The sequence below is a fragment of the Trematomus bernacchii genome, unplaced genomic scaffold (genome assembly GCF_902827165.1).
Source record: "Trematomus bernacchii unplaced genomic scaffold, fTreBer1.1, whole genome shotgun sequence".
Taxonomy (NCBI): Eukaryota; Metazoa; Chordata; class Actinopteri; order Perciformes; family Nototheniidae; genus Trematomus; species Trematomus bernacchii.
Window position 1 is genome coordinate 24813 of NW_022987533.1, and position 21587 is coordinate 46399.

General features: G+C 44.1%; 1 protein-coding gene across 1 annotated transcript; it reads left to right on the forward strand.

The window, feature by feature from the left end:
* Positions 1 to 2426: 2426 nt before the first annotated feature.
* On the forward strand, positions 2427 to 18476 carry stard15 (StAR-related lipid transfer (START) domain containing 15). Its single transcript, XM_034122515.1, has 7 exons — positions 2427 to 2592; positions 2759 to 2978; positions 13726 to 13873; positions 14039 to 14142; positions 15664 to 15781; positions 16140 to 16192; positions 17417 to 18476. Exons 3-7 carry the CDS (start codon positions 13726 to 13728, stop codon positions 17651 to 17653), a joined length of 660 nt encoding a protein of 219 aa, XP_033978406.1. The 5' UTR covers positions 2427 to 2592; positions 2759 to 2978; the 3' UTR covers positions 17654 to 18476.
* Positions 18477 to 21587: the final 3111 nt, after the last annotated feature.

The window sequence follows — 21587 nt, forward strand, 5'->3', positions numbered from 1 at the left end:
AAAACTGGAGGACTGGCACGGTGGCATTGATAATGCAGTAGTGATGGCCCTGCACAACATAAAGAATAGAGGGCAGTTTCAGTTTACTTGACATTTGTTTCTTGTTAATGGTTCATTTGTTTGTAATCTGCAATGTGCTTGTGTGTGTGTGTGTGTGTGTGTGTGTGTGTGTGTGTGTGTGTGTGTGTGTGTGTGTGTGTGTGTGTGTGTGTGTGTGTACATGATTAAACAAACAATTTCAATGTGATTACACATTGTCTCCGCATCGAAAACTGTTAGAACGACTATAAACATGCACAAACTATATATGCAAAATTGACACGGGACAAAAGTGTTGTTTGATTATTGTGCGGGAAGCATGGCAATAGAAAGGGGTGTCTACCAAGGGTGATTTAAACCATCATGACAACTCACAAACTAACTATGCAGTAATTAGGGATAGTTCATTTACTTGATTCACATTAGAGAATAAAACTCGTACGGGAGGCAAGCGGCAAGACTTATTTAACTAGCTTGCCCATTCTCCCAACATTGAATAAAACAATACATTATTTATCCTACCCGAGCACCTCGTCCTCCGCACAGGTGCCGACAGAACATCCTCCTCCTCTGAGCAGACAGACGCCGCCGACACTCCCGCTCTATCTCTTCCTCCTTCTCATTAAACGCATGCATAGAACACGAAACCAACACAAACGTTTCCATCTTTGTAAATCAGTTTTGAGTTTTCAAACAAATCGCGCTCCATTTAAGGCGGGGCCTCGCAGATGACGCATATGACGCACACCTGCACACCTGTTAGCCTGTTCCATTCTTCATTTTCCGAGGCTAGGAGGTATTCTTGACTCGCTTCTGAAGCAAGATGCTCGGCAGACATGTGCTACCAAGCAAGCGTACTCGCGATTGAGAAACACCCACTGTCTCTGCCACCTCCCTCCATGCCTGGCTCCTCCGGTTTGTATCCCGGTAGGTAAATAGGGACTGGTCATAAAGCACCGGGTGATTCCCTACCGCTAATTTCTCCTCCATGTTTTGGAATATGAGGAAATGACCTGCGGTATGTCTCTCCCAGCATACACGCGGTTTGATTGGCTAGCGCTTGAACTGTCAGATTTGCAAAAACGGGATTTGATTGGCTGACGCTTCCACCTCAGCTTCAAAAGTTGAACATTGCTCAACTTTGAATCCTGAAAATCCTGAAAATCTCCGCTCTGCTTCCCACAATGCAGTTCAGCGAAAAGTGAGGCAAAGTGACGTCACCTGTTAGAAATTAAAATCAATGTTAAACAGCATAATTCAGTCTAAAACATATCGTCAGTTTAAAGCTGTTTTATTGTGGAAAAACCCGGAAGTTCTCAGGAAATCAATGCCAAGCTTTTATTCTGAAAATCCTTTATCCGGTTAGCATGTGACTAATGTTACGTTTTTTAACACTTTAACACTACATCGATAGACGTTAAGATATTATTACTGCTGAATATTAAATGAAGGTACAGTTGATCATGGAGTGTTTACACATTACGTGAGTAGCTATGACGTCAGAGGGAGCTACCGTAAATGAGAACTGTGCCATAGAGGCGTTTTTAGGACTTCTAAACTAACGATTACAGCTGTTTATAAGGTATTAAATAGAAAGTCATGACAGAGATAAGGAGGAGAAAATGCTTAAGGAAGTAGGCAGAGAATACCAATGTTGAAATCATCTGTTCTCTCGCGATATCGAACCCACAGATGAGAAGGGCGGTCCCACTATCTGCACAGCGGGAGAGAACGAGACGAGGATAAAAACAGAAGACAGAGGACAACTCGCGCTCTTTTCTTCGCTGCAGCCTCCCTGAAGACAACACCAGCTTTGTCTCTCCTTACCCATGCTTGTTCTTTAACCACGTTACTTAATTAAACTCAACCAATTTGAACCTTTTCGGAGACTCCATTAGTCTCTTCATTCTAAGCTCCTCTCCTGGGCGCGAGAACATCGAATACTTCAATACACCCCATTCAAAGTGAATGGGCAGAAGCGTTAGAAGATTTTTTTAACGCTGCTGTGTGGACGCTACGTTACTGTCTCATTATACCGCACTGTGAATGATTCAAAGTAAATATATAAGTCGTCATGAACACATCTGTCCATCAGACAGAGTGCTGCTGTGCCTCCTGTCATCATTAATGGACGTCTCTTTAAAATGACCGCTCAGAGGAGAGGAGTTCTCATTTCTCTAACCGCCTGCTGCTTCCCCTCCTCTCTCCTCGCTTCCCCTCCTCTCTCCTCGGCTCCCCTCCTCTCTCCTCGGCTCTCCTCCTCGGCTCCTCCACTCGCATCTCCTGTGGGCGGGACTAAGTCTCGAGGATAGGAGTCGAGGATAGGAGTCGAGGAGGGGAGTCGAGGATAGGAGTCGAGGATAGGAGTCGAGGAGGGGAGTCGAGGATAGGAGTCGAGGATAGGAGTCGAGGAGGGGAATCTCAGAAATGAGATACGGCCAATATATTATAAAGAGCTACTGATGTAATCAGAGTGAGTTTCTGGAAGCTTCCTCACCCTGTCACCTGATCTGATGACATCACAGAGGATCCTCCCCCCCACCTGAACAACAGGTGAGCTCCTGTTACTGCTGCGTTCATGGCCCGTTAGTAAACACACTCTCACTGCTCAGGGTTAACACCTCTATCATCACAGAGTCTGGAGGAAATGCAGATTTTCTAAATAAAAGACTAAATAATAACATGTGTGACGTCACCTTTCCTCCTATCACTCCCTCAGGTTCACAGCAGCCTGGGGCGCTCAGGTTTACAGGAGCACCTGAAGGCAGCACGCAGACAGACAGAGATGCTGTAATAAGAGGAGACTCACTCTGCTAGCTGAGTGCTAGCTGGCAGCAGCGTGGACTTTACGACTCTTCAGCTCCTTTTTAAACATCTGAAACAAACTCACTCAAGTTTCCCACTTCCTGTCCAGCTGTGCATCCTCCGGTCCTCAGAGAGTGAGCGCTCTGCAACACACACACACACACACACACACACACACACACACACACACACACACACACACACACACACACACACACACACACACACACACACACACACACACACACACACACACACACACACACACACACACACACACACACACACACACACACACACACACACACACACACACACACACACACACACACACACACACACACACACACACACACACACACACACAAACACACACACACACACACACAACACACACACACACACACACACACACACACACACACACACACACACATCCCTCTGACTGCAGACACTCTTCACTCTTCATCCTCAGAGACAGCTGATCACACTGACTGCAGACTGTCTTAGTCATACTTACAGTTCTAGATATTATTTGTAGTTCCTAGTTCTAGTTCTAGTTCTAGTGACTAGCAGTAGTTCTAGCAGTAGTTCTAGTAGTGACTAGCAGTAGTTCTAGTTGTAGTTCTAGCAGTAGTTCTAGCAGTAGTGACAGAGTGAGGATGCCGGTTGAGATCCCGGACGACTCGGCCTTCTCGTCCTTCAGGGATCAGGTCCTGAGTCCTGAGGGCTGGAGCAGTAGGTACTCTGTGGGGGGGGTGACGGTGTGGTGCAGAGAGAAGGAGACCACCACCGTGCAGAAGCTCAAGGTCAGAGTTTTTATAACATTTATAAACATTTATTAACATTTATAATAACTGTTTTATATTCTCAGTTTATTATTTATACTTTTGGTCCGTTTTTATTATTTTATCATACATTTGAATATTTTAATTTTTTTAATCCATTGATATTATTATCTTATTATATATTTAAAATGAGGAGGTCTGAAGGGGGAGGAGGTCTGAAGGGGTGTAGATAGGGTGATGAGGGTGATGAGGGTGATGAGGGTAATGAGGGTGATGAGGGTGATGAGGGTGATGAGGGTAATGAGGGTGATGAGGGTGATGAGGGTGATGAGGGTAATGAGGGTGATGAGGGTGATGAGGGTGATGAGGGTGATGAGGGTGAGGGTAACACCTGGAGGATGGGGGTAGAGAACAGCATTCTCGGCTGGTTATGTTGGTTGCCAATGAGGGTGGATTAGTATGAAGACCTAGTCCGGGAGAGAGCTTGTTTGTAGGACTTCACATGGTCCTGATAGGCCTCACGGTCTCTCTAGCCGACGACCAGAAGCCTTCAGGGTGCAGAGTTCAGTGGTGAACCAAGGGGCAGACCGGGTTTTGAGGGGGGCTAGAGAGTCAAGGCTGAGGGATAGAGCTGGGTTGTAGCAACCAGGCCATCCCCTGTGGTGGGGAGGGGAATGGAGGCTGGGATGCTATCATGCTGTTCAGGGCTGGTGCACTCAGTGTTTTGGTGTTCCTGAATGTGATGGTGTTGCACGCTGCATGGGCAGGAGGACAGGGACGGAAAAGAGGATGTCATGGTGGTCCACAACAGCTAGGTCCAGGCACTGGAGAAGGGAGGGAGGAGTGCCAATAGAGCACACTAGGTCAGGGTGGGACCTTGGACGTGCTGCGTGGGGGTGAAGCAGTCGAGTAGTGACAGAAATTCAGAGGCAAAGGTGCATGGAGTCGACATGGATGTTCATTACATCACATTTAGCTGACGCTTTTATCCAAAGCGACTTACAATAAGTGCATTCGACCAACAAGATACAAACTTGAAGAAAACAGAATCATATAAGTACATCAGGTTTCATAGAGCCAAAACATTTCAAGTGCTACTCAACTGGCTTTAGATAAGCCAGTCCTTTGTTAGTATATAAGTGCTTAGTTAGTAATTTTATTGCTCGAAGTGGAGTCGAAAGAGATGAGTTTTCAGTCTGCTCCAGAAGATGTGTAAGCTTTCTGCTGTCCTGATTTCAATGGGGAGCTCATTCCACCATTTTGGAGCCAGGATAGCAAACCCACGTGTTTTTGCTGATGGGAACTTGGGTCCCCCTCGCAGTGCTGGTGCAGCGAGACGTTTGGCCGAGGCAGAGCGGAGTGCACGTGCTGGGGTGTACAGTTTAACCATGTCCTGGATGTAGGAAGGGCCAGATCCATTCACAGCATGGTACGCAAGTACCAGTGTCTTGAAGTGGATTCTGGCAGTTACTGGAAGCCAGTGAAGGGAGCGGAGGAGTGGTGTGGTGTGGGAACATTTAGGAAGGTTGAAGACCAGACGAGCCGCTGCATTCTGGATGAGCTGCAGAGGTCGGATGGCACATGCAGGTAGACCAGCCAGGAGGGAGTTGCAGTAGTCTAGGCGTGAGATGACGAGAGCCTGGGCCAGAACCTGCGTGGCTTTCTGGGTCAGGAGGGGACGTATCCTCCTGATGTTGTAAAGAGTGTATCTGCAGCAGCGGGTTGTAGCAGCAATGTTTGCAGTGAAGGACAGGTTGTTATCTAGGGTCACACCCAGATTCCTTGCAGTCTGAGTCGGGGAAACAATAGAGGGGCCGATGTTGATTGTTAGGTCAAGAGTGGGACAATCTTTTCCCGGAAGGAAAAGCAGTTCAGTCTTGTCAAGGTTGAGCTTGAGGTGGTGAGCAGACATCCACTGAGAGATGTCAGCTAGACAAGCAACGAATGTCATCATCCTTTTTTTCAATGTAGTTAACGAAGTCGCTTGGAAGAAGGGAGGAGGGGGAAGGGGCTTTGGGGGGGTCCAGGAGGGTGGAGAAGATAGAAAATAGTTTTTTGGGATTGGAATAGGAAGAATGGATCTTATCTTGAAAGAAAGTGCTTTTTGCCTGAGAGATGGAAGCAGAGAAAGAGGAGAGGAGAGCCTAATAGGTTAGGAGGTCGTCATGGTGTTTGGATTTCCACCATTTCCGCTCTGCTGCCTGAAGGATGGTTCTATTAGCACGCAGTGCGTCATTTAGCCAGGGAGCAGGAGGGGACTGACGAGCCTGCCGAGATGTGAGAGGACAGAGAGAGTCCAGAGAGGATGAAAGAGTGGAGAGGAGAGTTTCTGCAGCAGAGTTTGGAGGCAGGAGTTGGAACGAGTCAGAGGAAGGGAGGGCTGAGAGCACCAATGAGGCAAAGGTAGAGGGGGAGAGGGAACGAAGGTTACGGCGGACAGGAGCAGAATTAGAAGAGATTAGTTTGTTATGTTTGGAAAGGGGTAGAGAGAATGAAATGAAGAAGTGATTGGATGTGTGAAGTGGGTTTACAGAGAGGTTAGAAGTAGTGCAGTTCCTTGAGAATATGAGATCAAGGACATTGCCAGCTTTATGAGTTGGTGGGGACGGAGACAGTGAGAAAGCAAAGGCGGTTAAAAGAGATGTTAGTTCAGATATATTTCCTGTCTGGAGGTTGAAGTCTCCGAGAAGTACAGCGGGAGGGCCAGTTTCAGGGATGTGTGAGAGGAGATGATCTAATTCCTCCAAGAAGTCCCCCAAGGCGCCTGGTGGACGGCAACAATGGTTAATTGTATAGGATGGGTTACTGTGACGGCATGGAATTCAAAGGTGGAAGGAGTGAAGTTAGGTAGCTTGAAGAGGGAAAAGCTCCATTTGGGAGAGAGCAGGAGACCAGTGCCACCTCCTCTGCCAGTGGGTCTGGATGTATGGGTGAAGGAATATGCTGTGGAGAGAGCTGCTGGGGTGGATGTGTTGGATGGTGTAATCCAGGTCTCAGTGAGAGCAAGGAAATCCAGAGACTGCAGGGAAGCGTAGCCAGAGATGAAGTCAGCCTTAGGAACAGCTGACTGGCAGTTCCACCGGCCACCTGCAACTAGATGTTGGATCTCAGTGGAGCATGTGGGATAGACGAGAGCAGCCCGGTTATAACGATTAGGAGATGCACAGGGCCAGTGATAATTGCGAGAAGACACATGAACAGGAATGGAGAATATACACATGTTTTTAGCAAGAGTGGATATAAACACCAGCGATACTTAGCTCATTTAAAGTAGGATTTACCTCCTCTTTGCCTCGCTCGTGACTCCAATAGGACTCTATTGTCTTTGTCAGAATTGGACTCCAACAGGACTCTATCGTCTTTGTCAGTCTTCGTCTGTCTGACGCTCCAGGAAAGTGCTACCTAAAATGGACACCTGATTGCTGAGTTCTCACAGCTGTGGGGCCACTCCACTTTAATTAGTTAACTCTCTGCAGCTGATGGGCCTCAATAGGAAATTGAAACTGGCTCACTCCTGAGTTGAATAAATGAAACTTTTTAGTGGCACAATAGTTTACAACTAGAGAATGCAATTCCTGAAGAAATTGCTAGTGGGAATGCTTTATGCTGAAAAGCTGATGCTAAATTGATATGCTGAAATGTAATGTAAGAAGAAAGTGAAGAATTTAGATTGAAATGATACATGAACACTGGGGGCTTGAATGTGTGATGAGAGAAGAAAAGAAAGTAAAAGGGCTTGGAAAAGCAGCAGAATATTTGAACTGCAAACTTTTGAACTAACTTGATGGTGAATGATCTGTCGCCATGCCAACGGCATTTGATGACATCCCATAATACGCTTAGATATGTTGATGGCTGCATCGTTACCAAACCTGTGAAGTCTTGGGCCATTTGGAGCATTTTCACTGAAGTTATGAGAAAACCGTGTTTCATGGCGAGCATTGTGTTGCCATGGCAATGGCATTTGAAGAAATCTCAAAACTGTCCCGTAGATGTCTTCACGGCTGGACTGTTAGCACACATGTGAAGTTTGAGCACTTTTTGAACATTTTCATAGGAGTTATAGCGACATCGTCTTTTATGGCGAGGGATGCGTTTCCATGGAAACGGCATATGATGAAACCCCATAATTGACGTAGAGCTGTTGAGGGCTGGACCGTTAACCATTATCTGAAGTCTGCTGCTCGGAGCATGTCAGTTGGAGTGATGACATCATCGTGTTCCATGACACAGGTGTTTATATTTGAGCTAACGACGTGTCCAGAGATCAAAGGTTTCCATGGTGATATAATAAATGTGGCAAAGGCTCAAATTTGTTGAACAACACATTTGTAACAGGTTTGTTAATTGACCAAAACATATGAACAGTTGGAAGATTGAAAATGGGATTATTATTAGGATTATTTGTAGGTCATTGAAAAGTAGAATCATTTAGAAAGATGTGAACATTGAAGTTTCTATTTTAGAAAAGCTGACACTGTAGTGCATCGCTGGTTTTAAAAGTGATTTATAAGAGTCATGTTTAAAGATGTGCAATACTTAAAACGTTTATAAAGATCCTCTGAGTGTGTGTCATTAGTTAGCTGATCAAATGTTAGGGATAAATACCTTGACATATTGACTTCAAGAGCTTGAATCAAACAAGCAACCTTGTATTTGAAAGATTAACTCACATAGCAACAGTTGCACGTGGTATATAAGTGGTGTGGCTGAGTACTTTAAAGGGTTCATGAATAGAGGGGACTTGAATGTGAAATAAGAACAAGAAAATAAAAGTCTAAATGCATGAAAAAGCAGCAGAATATTTGAACTGAAAACTTTAGAACTAAAAGCATACGTCACGAATAATGTCTAAAATATGTGGAACATGTTGAAGTCAGTATGACATCATCGTGTTCCATTACACAGGTGTTTATATTTGAGCTAAGGAGGTGTCCAGAGATCAAAGGTTTCCATTGTTCTGAATGAGAGATAAACCTCTTACATGTGAACGTTTTGTTGAAGAACCGTAACAGATTTCAAAGCGTGAAGCATCTCAAGGAACTTGAGCATCTGAAGTGTGCTTTTTGTGTACTTCCGGGTTAATAATGTGGCCTTTTTGGCAGGTTAACTAAAGGTGTGCGGCTGCTGTGGTGGGGAAAGATTGGGCTGAACTTACAATGGAGTTTAATGGAGACATGTTGAAAGTTTTTGTCACTTCATGCCCTCAAGAGGCATTTTGTTTAATTATTTTACTTAATTTCTTTTTATCTTTCAAGCTACGAGATGTTTTCCTACGTTTGTCATGAAAAATGGTGTCTCAGGAATGTAGGGTTTGGGAATTATGGCACGTTTAAAAGAAAATATGAAGGCAAAATTAAATCTGTTCTCCACTCTAGCTGTGACATCACGCACTCTAAAATCTGAAGAAGGCCTCTTTACCAAGGTCTGAACAATGTTTAATATTTCTAAAAGTAAGAATCAGATTTAAAAGTTGTGTTACACGAATAATGTGTAACATTTTAAAGTTGGAATGAGGTTTCTGAGTGAAAGTATGAATGAACAGTTAGCAGTTGAAGTTGCATGAAGATTGTTGAAGTCTGAAGAGTTTCTCCATTGACTTCAATGTTAAAAATTGGATGTATTATGGGATGTATCTCTGGAATTATGAAAGTTATGAATGATCAAAGTAATAGCCATCGATTCCCGACTGAGCTGAACGTTTTGATGTTTGAACGGAGTTTCTGCGACGTTCAATGTGGGCCAAGAAGCAGCGGAAAATAACCCGGCGGAATAATAAAGAATTTTGTGCGTAGCATAACAGATAGTTGGAATGCTGTGTCAGCATTCCCACTAAATTACATTAAACACTAAGTTATAAATATATGAGTTTAACCCTTAATACAGTTACCCGTACTCAATAAAGCTCTTAGTATTCTACGTAAATGTTTAAATCAAAGTTAACCCTAGCAGCCAGTTAGTTCAGTTTTAAGGTTTCTGTCAAAAATAATTTCCCCAAATTTCTGCCTGAAAATACTGTAGCGGTTTTGAGATTAAAATCACAATTTCAATCAGATCAACTCCAGAGCATTTATACAGAGTACACACACTGAAACAGAGAAGTAGCCAAGCAGTAATGTGCGTCACTCTTTAGTGTCCCCTGGTCTCCCAGCTGTGTGCGTCACTCTTTAGTGTCCCCTGGTCTCCAGCTGTGTGCGTCACTCTTTAGTGTCCCCTCGTCTCCTAGCTGTGTGCGTCACTCTTTAGTGTCCCCTGGTCTCCTAGCTGTGTGCGTCACTCTTTAGTGTCCCCTGGTCTCCTAGCTGTGTGCGTCACTCTTTAGTGTCCCCTGGTCTCCCAGCTGTGTGCGTCACTCTTTAGTGTCCCCTGGTCTCCTAGCTGTGTGCGTCACTCTTTAGTGTCCCCTGGTCTCCCAGCTGTGTGCGTCACTCTTTAGTGTCCCCTGGTCTCCCAGCTGTGTGCGTCACTCTTTAGTGTCCCCTGGTCTGCGTTGTGTTCTGAGCTTCTTCAGCGTTTGGTTTCAGCAGCTTTCAGTAAACGCTGCCATGTCTCCTGAAGCTGCTGAATGTTCTCTAAACGCTGTACGTGTTGCTGAAGATGTTTCTTCATGAGGAACATTTGGGTTTTTATATCTGCATCCTTTCTTAAGCTGCTCCTCCTGATGGAAGAGACTAGCACCTGACAAGCGTGTGTGTGTTTGTGTGTGTGTATGTGTGTGTACTGTGTGTGTAGTGTCTGTAGTGTCTGTAGTGTGTGTAGTGTCTGTAGTGTCTGTAGTGTGTGTAGTGTGTGTAGTGTGTGTAGTGTGTAGTGTGTGTAGTGTCTGTAGTGTCTGTAGTGTGTGTAGTGTCTGTAGTGTGTGTAGTGTGTAGTGTCTGCAGTGTGTGTAGTGTGTGTAGTGTGTAGTGTCTGTAGTATCTGTAGTGTGTGTAGTGTAGTGTCTGTAGTGTCTGTAGTGTCTGTAGTGTGTGTAGTGTGTGTAGTGTATGTAGTGTGTGTAGTGTGTGTAATGTGTGTAGTGTGTGTAGTGTGTGTAGTGTCTGTAGTGTGTGTAGTGTCTGTAGTGTGTGTAGTGTCTGTAGTGTCTGTAGTGTGTGTAGTGTCTGTAGTGTGTGTAGTGTGTAGTGTGTGTAGTGTGTAGTGTGTGTAGTGTCTGTAGTGTGTGTAGTGTGTGTGTTTTGCGGTTACAGAGGAGTATGTCCCCACACACACACATACACACACACACACACACACACACACACACACACACACACACATGTTGACTAATTCAGAGCGTCTTTCAGGAGCAGCGAGGCGCTTCTTCTTCTTCTTCTTCTTCTTCTTCTTCTTCGGTCCATGTTTCACCATGCGGTTCCTATCAATGGTTGAAATGGTTCTCCCTTCCTCCCGGACCGTCCTAATGAGTAAAAGAACCCTGAGGAACATTCATTATATCTCTTTATAAATATGCATGAGGTCTGGAACAGGCGTTTGAACTGAGCAGCTCTTCAGAGAGACGAGGGACAGACATGACGACAGAGACATGAAGCTCCTTATGAAAGATTAACCAGACGCTGATTGAGTTACACGGAGCGTCTGACCTCAGTATCTGGTGATCAGAGCGGATCACATGACCTGCAGAGCGGATCACATGACCTGCTGTCAGAGGGACTACAAAGGGCCGTTCTCATTTCATCAAATTCCCCTCCTCGACTCCTATCCTCGACTCCCCTCCTCGACTCCTATCCTCGAGACTTAGTCCCGCCCACAGGAGATGCGAGCGGAGGAGCCGAGGAGGGGAACCGAGGAGAGAGGAGGGGAAGCAGCAGGCGGTTAGAGAGATGAGAACTCCTCTCCTCTGAGCGGTCATTTTAAAGAGACGTCCATTAATGATGACAGGAGGCACAGCAGCACTCTGTCTGATGGACAGATGTGTTCATGACGACTTATATATTTACTTTGATTCATTCACAGTGCGGTATAATGAGACAATAACAGGCTACAGATGCGGACACACACACACACACACACACACACACACACACACACACACACACACACACCTACAGCTCCTAAAGCATAATCAGGCTACAGCCGTTGTGTATTTTATTTTGTGAAGCACTAAATGGTTTTAGAAAAAAATCTGGACTCTTTGTTTGTAGATATCTACTAAACTAAAGCAAATAAAGAGAGTAGGCCTGTTATACTGAGTGATATATATTTTACACACTGCTCTGCTTTCTGCACGGACCTCACAGCTGTTCTCACTGTAAACATCGCGTCGCGATGAAAGCAGTTACTAAAATAATATCATGGGGATGCATGCAGAGCTGTGATTGGCTGAGATAAGTCCGGCCGTGCGTCACGACTCTTTGAAACATCACTGTTGCCGGAAATGCATCCACGAAGGAGCCGTGGAGGACCGTGGAGGACCCATCAGTGTATCCTCGGTTATAGCTCCTCCAGAGAGCCTCCTCGACGCTCGATGCTCGGTCCTCGATGTGCATTGAGAGAAATGAGATGTCCTTCAACATGGCGCGCTAAAATTCATTTCCGGGTCACTACCGGAGGACCGAGGAGGGGGATTTGATGAAATGAGAACGGCCCAAAGTGTCCGCACTGCGCGCCACACCTTCATCACATGTTTTGAATACAATGTCATTACTCAGAACTACATTTCTGAGTGATGACATTTTCGTCTTGTTTTTTCTTTTGTACTTATGGTCTCATAACTACGTGTACATCCATGTAGCCTACCTATGCTGATAGCTTAGCTTGTTATGAAAAGAAACATGTATATTACTTGATTATGCAGCACAGGGTTCATGTTTTAATAGCATTTCTACAAAAAAAGCCTAGGCGAGCCAAACATATGAGAAAAGGGCTTTGAGTTAGCCCCACAGCGTTAGCTCACCCTCAGGGTTACCTGAGGCCTGTACTACGAAGCTGGTTCAACCTAACCTGGATATGTTTGAGTTAGCCGGTTGGCCCAATCCAAAACATACGCGCTCTGGCTAAACTGTACTACGACGCTGGTTATCAAGTGGATCGCTCAAGCCAGCCGTGTCCTATCTAGTTAGGTGCGCGTTCACATGAAAGGGGTGGTATTTGGAGCATTCGACCAATCTCAAACACGGACAAGCGTACTGACAGCGCAGCGTCATACTTCCTGAATGAAAAGTGAACTTTAATATTAGTCAAATATGAAGAAGTTAAACTTTAAACATCCATGACTTAAACACTTTATCCAGGATAAAAGCCACATAGCTGCACCTGCAAGGTGAATACAGCTGGTAAAAGAAAAAGTGTTTGAATGCGTACATTAACAGGTTTATGAAATCACTGCCCCGTCCAAGACACGAGTGGATCTGACTTTAATTAGGAGAATTTGACTCGAGTGTTTCGTCAACTTAATGTGTTGCTTAAAATAATACTTCTGCATACAGTATGTGACACTGTGAGTGTTGCACGGCCAGATACGGCTCAAGAAGCTGACTCAAATAAGGAAATATATGATACATTATGATGTGATATGATATGAATGATAATGGGACACATCAACGTCTGCACTCACAGTGCCGCGGACTGTACTTAATGTTACTCTGATCCGGTTACTTATGTCGTGGCAGATATTTAAGTAAGCTTTCTTAACGCTAATGTTATAATAGTCAGATTGCTCTGAAGATGGGAGGGGATATTCTATTAATTTTCACGTTCACACAGTCAGTTGATTTTGGCCGGCCGTCTTTCCTGCAACGGCAGTTTTTCTGTATTTCCTCTATCCTGTAATATGAATTGATCGCTTTAAACTCCGCACACGGAGCTCTGATTGGTCAGCAGGCGGTGCTTTCACTGAGTTGATCTCTTAGCCTGCCACCTAACCTGCTCCGGAGCAGGTTTGCCGCTCAGCATAAGTTACCATGGAAATCTAGCCTGCTAAAAAGAGAACCAGCGTCGTAGGACCGGAAAGCCCGAGATTTCCCTGAAGTTAGCCGGCTAAGCGAAAATCCAGCTTCGTAGTACAGGCCTCTGATGCTACACTGTTAGCTTCAGGTCTCCGGCTGATCTCTCCTGACTTCCTGTTGGTTATTAACGTGTCTCTGTGTCTCAGATGAGGATCGTGTGTAAGGACGTGTCCGCGGAGACGCTGTACGACGTCCTCCACGACACCAGCTACCGCAGGAAGTGGGACAGCAACATGATCGAGACGTACGACATCGGGAGGCTGACCGCCAACACCGACGTGGGATACTACTCCTGTAGGTCTGACACTGCCCCCACAGGAGGAGAGCGTCACTGCATGCTAATGTGTGTGTGTGTGTGTGTGTGTGTGTGTGTGTGTGTGTGTGTGTGTGTGTGTGTGTGTGTGTGTGTGTGTGTGTGTGTGTGTGTGTGTGTGTCTGTGTGTGTCTGTGTGTGTGTAGGGAGGTGTCCCAGTCCTCTGAAGAACAGGGACTTTGTGACGATGAGGTCTTGGCTTCCTCTGGGGAACGACTTCCTGATCATCAACTACTCAGTCAAACACCCGGTGAGACAACAACAACATGCACGTCTATAATAAACAACAACACACACGTCTATAATAAACAACAACACACACGTCTATAATAAACAACAACACACACGTCTATAATAAACAACAACACACACGTCTATAATAAACAACACACACACGTCTATAATAAACAACAACACACACGTCTATAATAAACAACAACACACACGTCTATAATAAACAACACACACGTCTATAATAAACAACAACACACACGTCTATAATAAACAACAACACACACACGTCTATAATAAACAACAACAAACACACGTCTATAATAAACAACAACAAACACACGTCTATAATAAACAACAACACACACGTCTATAATAAACAACAACACACACGTCTATAATAAACAACAACAAACACACGTCTATAATAAACAACACACACACGTCTATAATAAACAACAACACACACGTCTATAATAAACAACAACACGCACGTCTATAATAAACAACAACACACACGTCTATAATAAACAACAACACACACGTCTATAATAAACAAAAACACACGTCTATAATAAACAACAACACACACACGTCTATAATAAACAACACACACACGTCTATAATAAACAACAACACACACGTCTATAATAAACAACAACACGCACGTCTATAATAAACAACAACAAACACACGTCTATAATAAACAACACACACACGTCTATAATAAACAACAACACACACGTCTATAATAAACAACAACACACACGTCTATAATAAACAACAACACACACGTCTATAATAAACAACAACAAACACACGTCTATAATAAACAACACACACACGTCTATAATAAACAACAACACACACGTCTATAATAAACAACAACACGCACGTCTATAATAAACAACACACACACGTCTATAATAAACAACAACACACACGTCTATAATAAACAACAACACACACGTCTATAATAAACAACAACAAACACACGTCTATAATAAACAACAACAAACACACGTCTATAATAAACAACAACACACACGTCTATAATAAACAACAACACGCACGTCTATAATAAACAACAACACACACGTCTATAATAAACAACAACACACACGTCTATAATAAACAACAACACACACACGTCTATAATAAACAACAACACACACGTCTATAATAAACAACAACACACACACGTCTATAATAAACAACAACACACACGTCTATAATAAACAACAACACGCACGTCTATAATAAACAACAACACACACACGTCTCTAATAAACAACAACACACACGTCTATAATAAACAACAACACACACACGTCTATAATAAACAACAACACACACACGTCTCTAATAAACAACAACACACACGTCTATAATAAACAACAACACACACGTCTCTAATAAACAACAACACACACACGTCTATAATAAACAACAACACACACGTCTATAATAAACAACAACACACACGTCTATAATAAACAACAACAAACACACGTCTTTAATAAACGATAACTGTCCTCAGGACCACCCCCCTAAGAAGGACTTTGTGCGGGCGGTGTCCCTGCTGACGGGGTATCTGATCCAGTCTAACGGACCCAGCAGCTCCACCCTCTACTACCTGACCCAGATGGACCCCAAAGGTGGGACCCCCACAGAACCTCTGATTTACCCAGTCAATAAGGAACCAGTGGAACCAGTGGAACCACTTGATAACCCTTTCTGTATAGACCACACTTCACAGTTATCCTCTCGACCTGAACGTGTTCCTCTAATGTTCCTTTTTATATAACCGTGTTCTATTTCCTTCGTCTCTATCTACACTTTGTTGTAACAACGTAAAAATTCCCTCAGTGGAACGAAAAAAAGGATCTGATCCTTGTTCTGGTTCTGATCCTGGTTCTGATCCTGGTTCTGGTCCTGGATCTGATCCTGGTCCTGGTCCTGGATCTGATCCTGGTTCTGGTCCTGGTTCTGATCCTGGTTCTGTTGTCTCTGCAGGTTCGTTACCTAAGTGGGTCGTGAACAGAGCGTCTCAGTTGGTGGCCCCGAAGGTAAAGTATTCTTCTGTGGTTTGAATACGTTGTACTGTAACCAGAGGCCTGTACGACGAAGCCGGATTTTCGCTTAGCGAGCTAACTTCAGGGTTTCCGGTCCTACGACGCTGGTTCTCTTTTTAGCGGGCTAGATCTCCATGGTAACTTATGCTGAGCGGCTAACCTGGTCCGGAGCAGGTTAGGTGGCAGGCTAAGAGATCAACTCAGTGAAAGCACCGCCTGCTGACCAATCAGAGCTCAGTGTGCGGAGTTTAAAGCTATCAAGTCATATTACAGGATAGAGGAAATACAGAAAAACTACCGTTGCAGGAAAGACGGCCGGCAAGAATCACCGACTGTGTGAACGTGAACATTAATAGAATATCACCTCCCATCTTCAGAGCAATCTGACTATTATAACATTAGCGTTAAGAAAGCTTACTTAAATATCTGCCACAACATAAGTAACCGGATCAGAGTAACATTAAGTACAGTCCGCGGCACTGTGAGTGCAGACGTTGATGTGTCCCATTATCATTCATATCATATCACATCATAATGTATCATATATTTCCTTATCCGAGTCAGCTGAGCCGTATCTGGCCGTGCAACACTCACAGTGTCACATACTGTATGCAGAAGTATTATTTTAAGCAACACATTAAGTTGACGAAACACTCGAGTCAAATGTAATTAAAGTCAGATCGTGTCTTGGACGGGGCAGTGATTTCATAAACCTGTTAATGTACGCATTCAAACACTTTTTCTTTTACCAGCTGTATTCACCTTGCAGGTGCAGCTATGTGGCTTTGATCCTGGATAAAGTGTTTAAGTCATGGATGTTTAAAGTTTAACTTCTTCATATTTGACTAATATTAAAGTTCACTTTTCATTCAGGAAGTATGACGCTGCGCTGTCAGTACGCTTCTCCATGTTTGTGATTGGTCGAATGCTCCAAATACCACCCCTTTCATGTGAACGCGCACCTAACTAGATAGGACACGGCTGGCTTGAGTTAACGAGTTGATAACCAGCGTCGTAGGACAGTTTAGCGAGAGCGCGTTTGTTTTGGATTAGGCCAACCGGCTAACTCAAACATATCCAGGTTATGTTGAACCGGCTTCGTCGTACAGGCCTCTGGTGTGATGACCTCTCCTGTCCTCTCGTCTCCCCTCCTGTCCTCTCCTGTCTTCTCCTGTCCTCTCCTGCCCCCTCATGTCCCCCTCGTCCTCTCGTCCTCAGGCCATGCGCAGGATCTACAAGGCGTCCCTGAAGTACCCGGACTGGAAGAGGAGACATGGTCCTGGTCTTCGGCCCTGGCTGTTCCCGGATCAGAGCGTCCTCCCCGGCGTCTCCTCGGAGCGTCTGTCCCTGCAGCGATGCGACTCTCTGCAGAACATCGACGAGAGCTCCGCCAGCGAGGAGAGGACGGAGAGGACGGGGGACGAGAGGACCAACCACAGCGACGAGGACGACTGAGACCCCGTCTGTCCCCCGAGAGGAGAGGAGAGGACGGACGGAGAGGACGGAGAGGACGGAGAGGACGGAGAGGACGGAGAGGACGGAGAGGACGGAGAGGACGGAGAGGACGGAGAGGACGGAGAGGACGGGGGACCAGAGGACCAACCACAGCAACGAGAACGACTGAGACCCCCATCTGTCCCCCGTCTGTCCCCCGGATCAGGACTGTCTCTGCAGCGAGGGCCCTCTTATTCTTCTCCATCACCTGCGACAGAAGTAAAGAAAGCAAACAGGAAATCTGAATCTTGCGCTGAGCACCAGAGAGGAGGACAAATCCTCCTGTCCTCTCCTGTCCTCTCCTGTCCCCTCCTGTCCTCTCCTGTCCTCTCCTGTCCTCTCCTGTCCTAAATATCTGTAAATAAAGACGGCACAGATTGAATGTTTAACTTCTAAATAATAATATAATGCCTGTGCAGTTTCTATTAGATAATAATCTGATCGTCAGATATAAAGTTATCAAATACTCAGGTAGAGTACAAGTACCTCAAAGAGTAGAGTACAAGTAGAGTAGAGTACAAGTACCTCAAAGAGGAGAGTACAAGTACCTCAAAGAGTAGAGTACTTGAGTAAATGTACTTCATTATATTCCTCATGAATGTACTAATACTGTGATGAACGGCATGTTATTGATCAGAACAAACAGATCTCTGACCAGCCTGAAGAGACACATCGTCCTGAAGAGTCACAGAACGTCCTGCAGGATAACAGATATACATATATATATATATATATATATATACATACATAGTGCTTCTCCAGGAGGCTTGTGCCCTGCAGCGCCCTCTGCTGGACAGGTGACTCCACTACAGACGTTATAACCCTATATATAACAGCTGTTCATTATCTCTCCTTAAAACACTTTCATCAAAACAGAGAAATCATTTAAACTAAAAACACACTTTTTATTTAACCTCTTAAGGACGACGGTCCCCCCAGTGGACCCCCCCCCCCCCACCGTTTTTTTTCGAAAAAACTGTGTCTCAGGGCTTCTTAACATTTATGAAACTATTAATGTGTAGCACCAGATTAACGGGAAGAATCTCAGCTAACTGAAGATATGAACCCTTTTTACCAAAAAAAAAACACAAGGGTAATACCAAGCCTCTGAATTAGCACTAAGCGAAAAAATGCTCACGCAGTGTAGCACACAACTCAAGATAAAGATACCCTTATTACTTATCGTAACTGCACATACAATATATCCGATTAAAGCTGAGACTCCAAAGATTATATAGTTATAGTATCATCACTGAGCGATCCGAACTTGCGACAGGGGAAGCAAACACAGACATCACAACACGTACCTTTACGGAGCTTTTACGGGAGATCGTCTCACCGTAGCTGTCAATCTGATCAAAAGACGTGTTCAATGGCATTAAAACGAGAAAAAAGAGGCTGAATCGGTTAATCCATAGGTTAATAATGTGTCTGTCGATTTGAAAAAATCATTTATAATCCATAATTCCATTTTTATGTAAAAATCGGAGCAGAAAAGTTAGCTGCTAATGGTAGCCACCAGAGTATGCAGCTTCCGGTTTTGGCCACGCATCACTCACTCCTTATTTGGTAACGTGTTTGTGTGTGTAGAACTTTCCCTCGATTCCATTGGCTCTAGCGGTTATAAAGAGATTTCATTCATCAAAATCGAGCAAGGGGGGCCAGAGATAGGTCAAATCCACCCAAATGACCCCAGAAGTGGGGTTTTTTTGCTAAATCTCTCTAAAAAGGTCAAATGTCACTTGTTTTGCATCAATCTTGATACAGGGTACTTATTATATGTTGTACTTTGGATTCCTAAAGCTTTTAGTCTACTAACCCATCATCCAAGGGTAGTTTTCACTATAAGTAAAAAAGAATTTTTGGACGGACACTATCATTTACAGTTTTTTACTATGTTCAATCTGAATTTTCTTTAAAATAAAAAACATCTATATTGATTCTGACTTTTCTACATCCAACTCACAGGTTTATCATTACTTTGAGAACAAAGATTATTAATTTAACCCTTTTAGAAGGGAAGATATGGTCATTTGTTCTGGGAATGTCATTTTCGAGCCTGAGACCTGAAAAACAGGCTCGGGGTGGAACAGGTTAAATATGACTTTATATTTATTTTACATTTTGCAAATATTGTTTGTCACACTTTTGCCTTTATGATATTTTGGGGTTTTTAATTTGACTTATTTTAGGTTGTTTTTGTGAAGGTCGTTCAGAAGCTTCGATCTGTGTGTTGTAATAAAGATGTGTGTATTAAAACACTGCTGTCTCTTCTATCAGCTCTGCATCTACAGCCCTGTGTTTACACCAAGCGGCAAACTCTGGGGAAGAGCCGGGACGCCAATACGGAAGTGCCACAAACTGCAGTTCATATATTGGCCGATAGGCGATGACTGCAGAAAGGAGCAATATCCATAGACCCCCATGTTAAAATGCCCGATTTCACAGCAGAAAAAAAACGTTTCTAGCCCTGGATGCAATAAATATTATTATGTATATAGTTAGATTCCACCTTCATGATTATGGATCTGTGAGTGAATTGTTTTCTAACATGACCCTTTTATTTATATTAGGTCTTAAAGTTTATGCATAAATTAGGGCGTGGTCACATTGAGTGACAGCTCTGTCAAGACACTGCTGCTGTTAGCTTCTTGTCTCTCTGCTAGCTGCTCCGTCTCCGTGAAGCTACAGGGACTCTGCCTGCTCAGTTCATCCAGGGAACACAACTTGACCCCGGCCGTGTTTGTTTGTTCTTCATGCTTATATATGGGACTATTGTGACTCGCTCTGCGGTTAAAACAGACGGCGCATGAATGCCGTTTTGTGGTAAGTGAAATTCGAGTATTTTATTTATGTGTTTATGATTTTAATCAGCTACGTAATGAATGTGTTAGCGTGTAAGCGAGTGGTAGCTACATCGGTGCTAACGATGCTAATCTTAGCCTCCAAGTTAACTTAAAACCATAGACTGTATATATAAAGTAGGGCTGTCAGTCGATTAAAATATTTAATCGCGATTAATCGCATGATAGTCCATAGTTAATCGCGATTAATCGCAAATTAATCGCACATTTTGTATCTGTTCTAAATGTACCTTAGAGGGATATTTTTCAAGTTTTTAATACTCTTATCAACATATGAGTGGACAAATATGCTTTATATGTTTGTTTATTATCATTTGAACAATGACAAATATTCTCATGAATATTAAACACAACAACCTCTGAACATTACAAATATTCGCCTCAATTCAACCTGGAACCTCTCTCATACAATAATACAATACAAAGTGCGTGTGTGTGTGTGTGTGTGTGTGTGTGTGTGTGTGTGTGTGTGTGTGTGTGTGTGTGTGTGTGTGTGTGTGTGTAGACACTGTGATGGATCGTTGGAGCTACAGTATGTGCAGCTCAAGGCATATATGCTCGAACGGGAGCTGCAATCATGTTGCGCATACTATCCGTGCTGAGTGTGCTGACTTTTCGTACAATGTCCCACTGTCTGGCTGCCTGCATAAAGTCAAGTGCTCGGCGCAGTTGTCGGCGAAATGTCATTGAAACAGCTCCTTATATCCGTTAGCGCAGCTAGCTAGCACCAGATGCTAACAACAACAACACGTAAGGTGTGCCTCGCTCGCGCGAGTCGCCCCACACATACACACACCCTCCCGGTCCTCCCGATGGCCAGTCCGGGCCTGCCGGTGAGCGTGGAAGTGTGGTCTGCCACAAGCGGGCGGGAGGAGCGAGGCTGTCAGCATCAGCTTGTAGATGGTATTTTAAACTCGATGCGCTCTGAAACTACGGGGCGGCCGAGGACAAAAAATACACATGCGTTAATCGCGTTAAAATAATTAGTGGCGTTAATTTTTTTTTGCGTTAACGCGTTATTAACGCGTTAA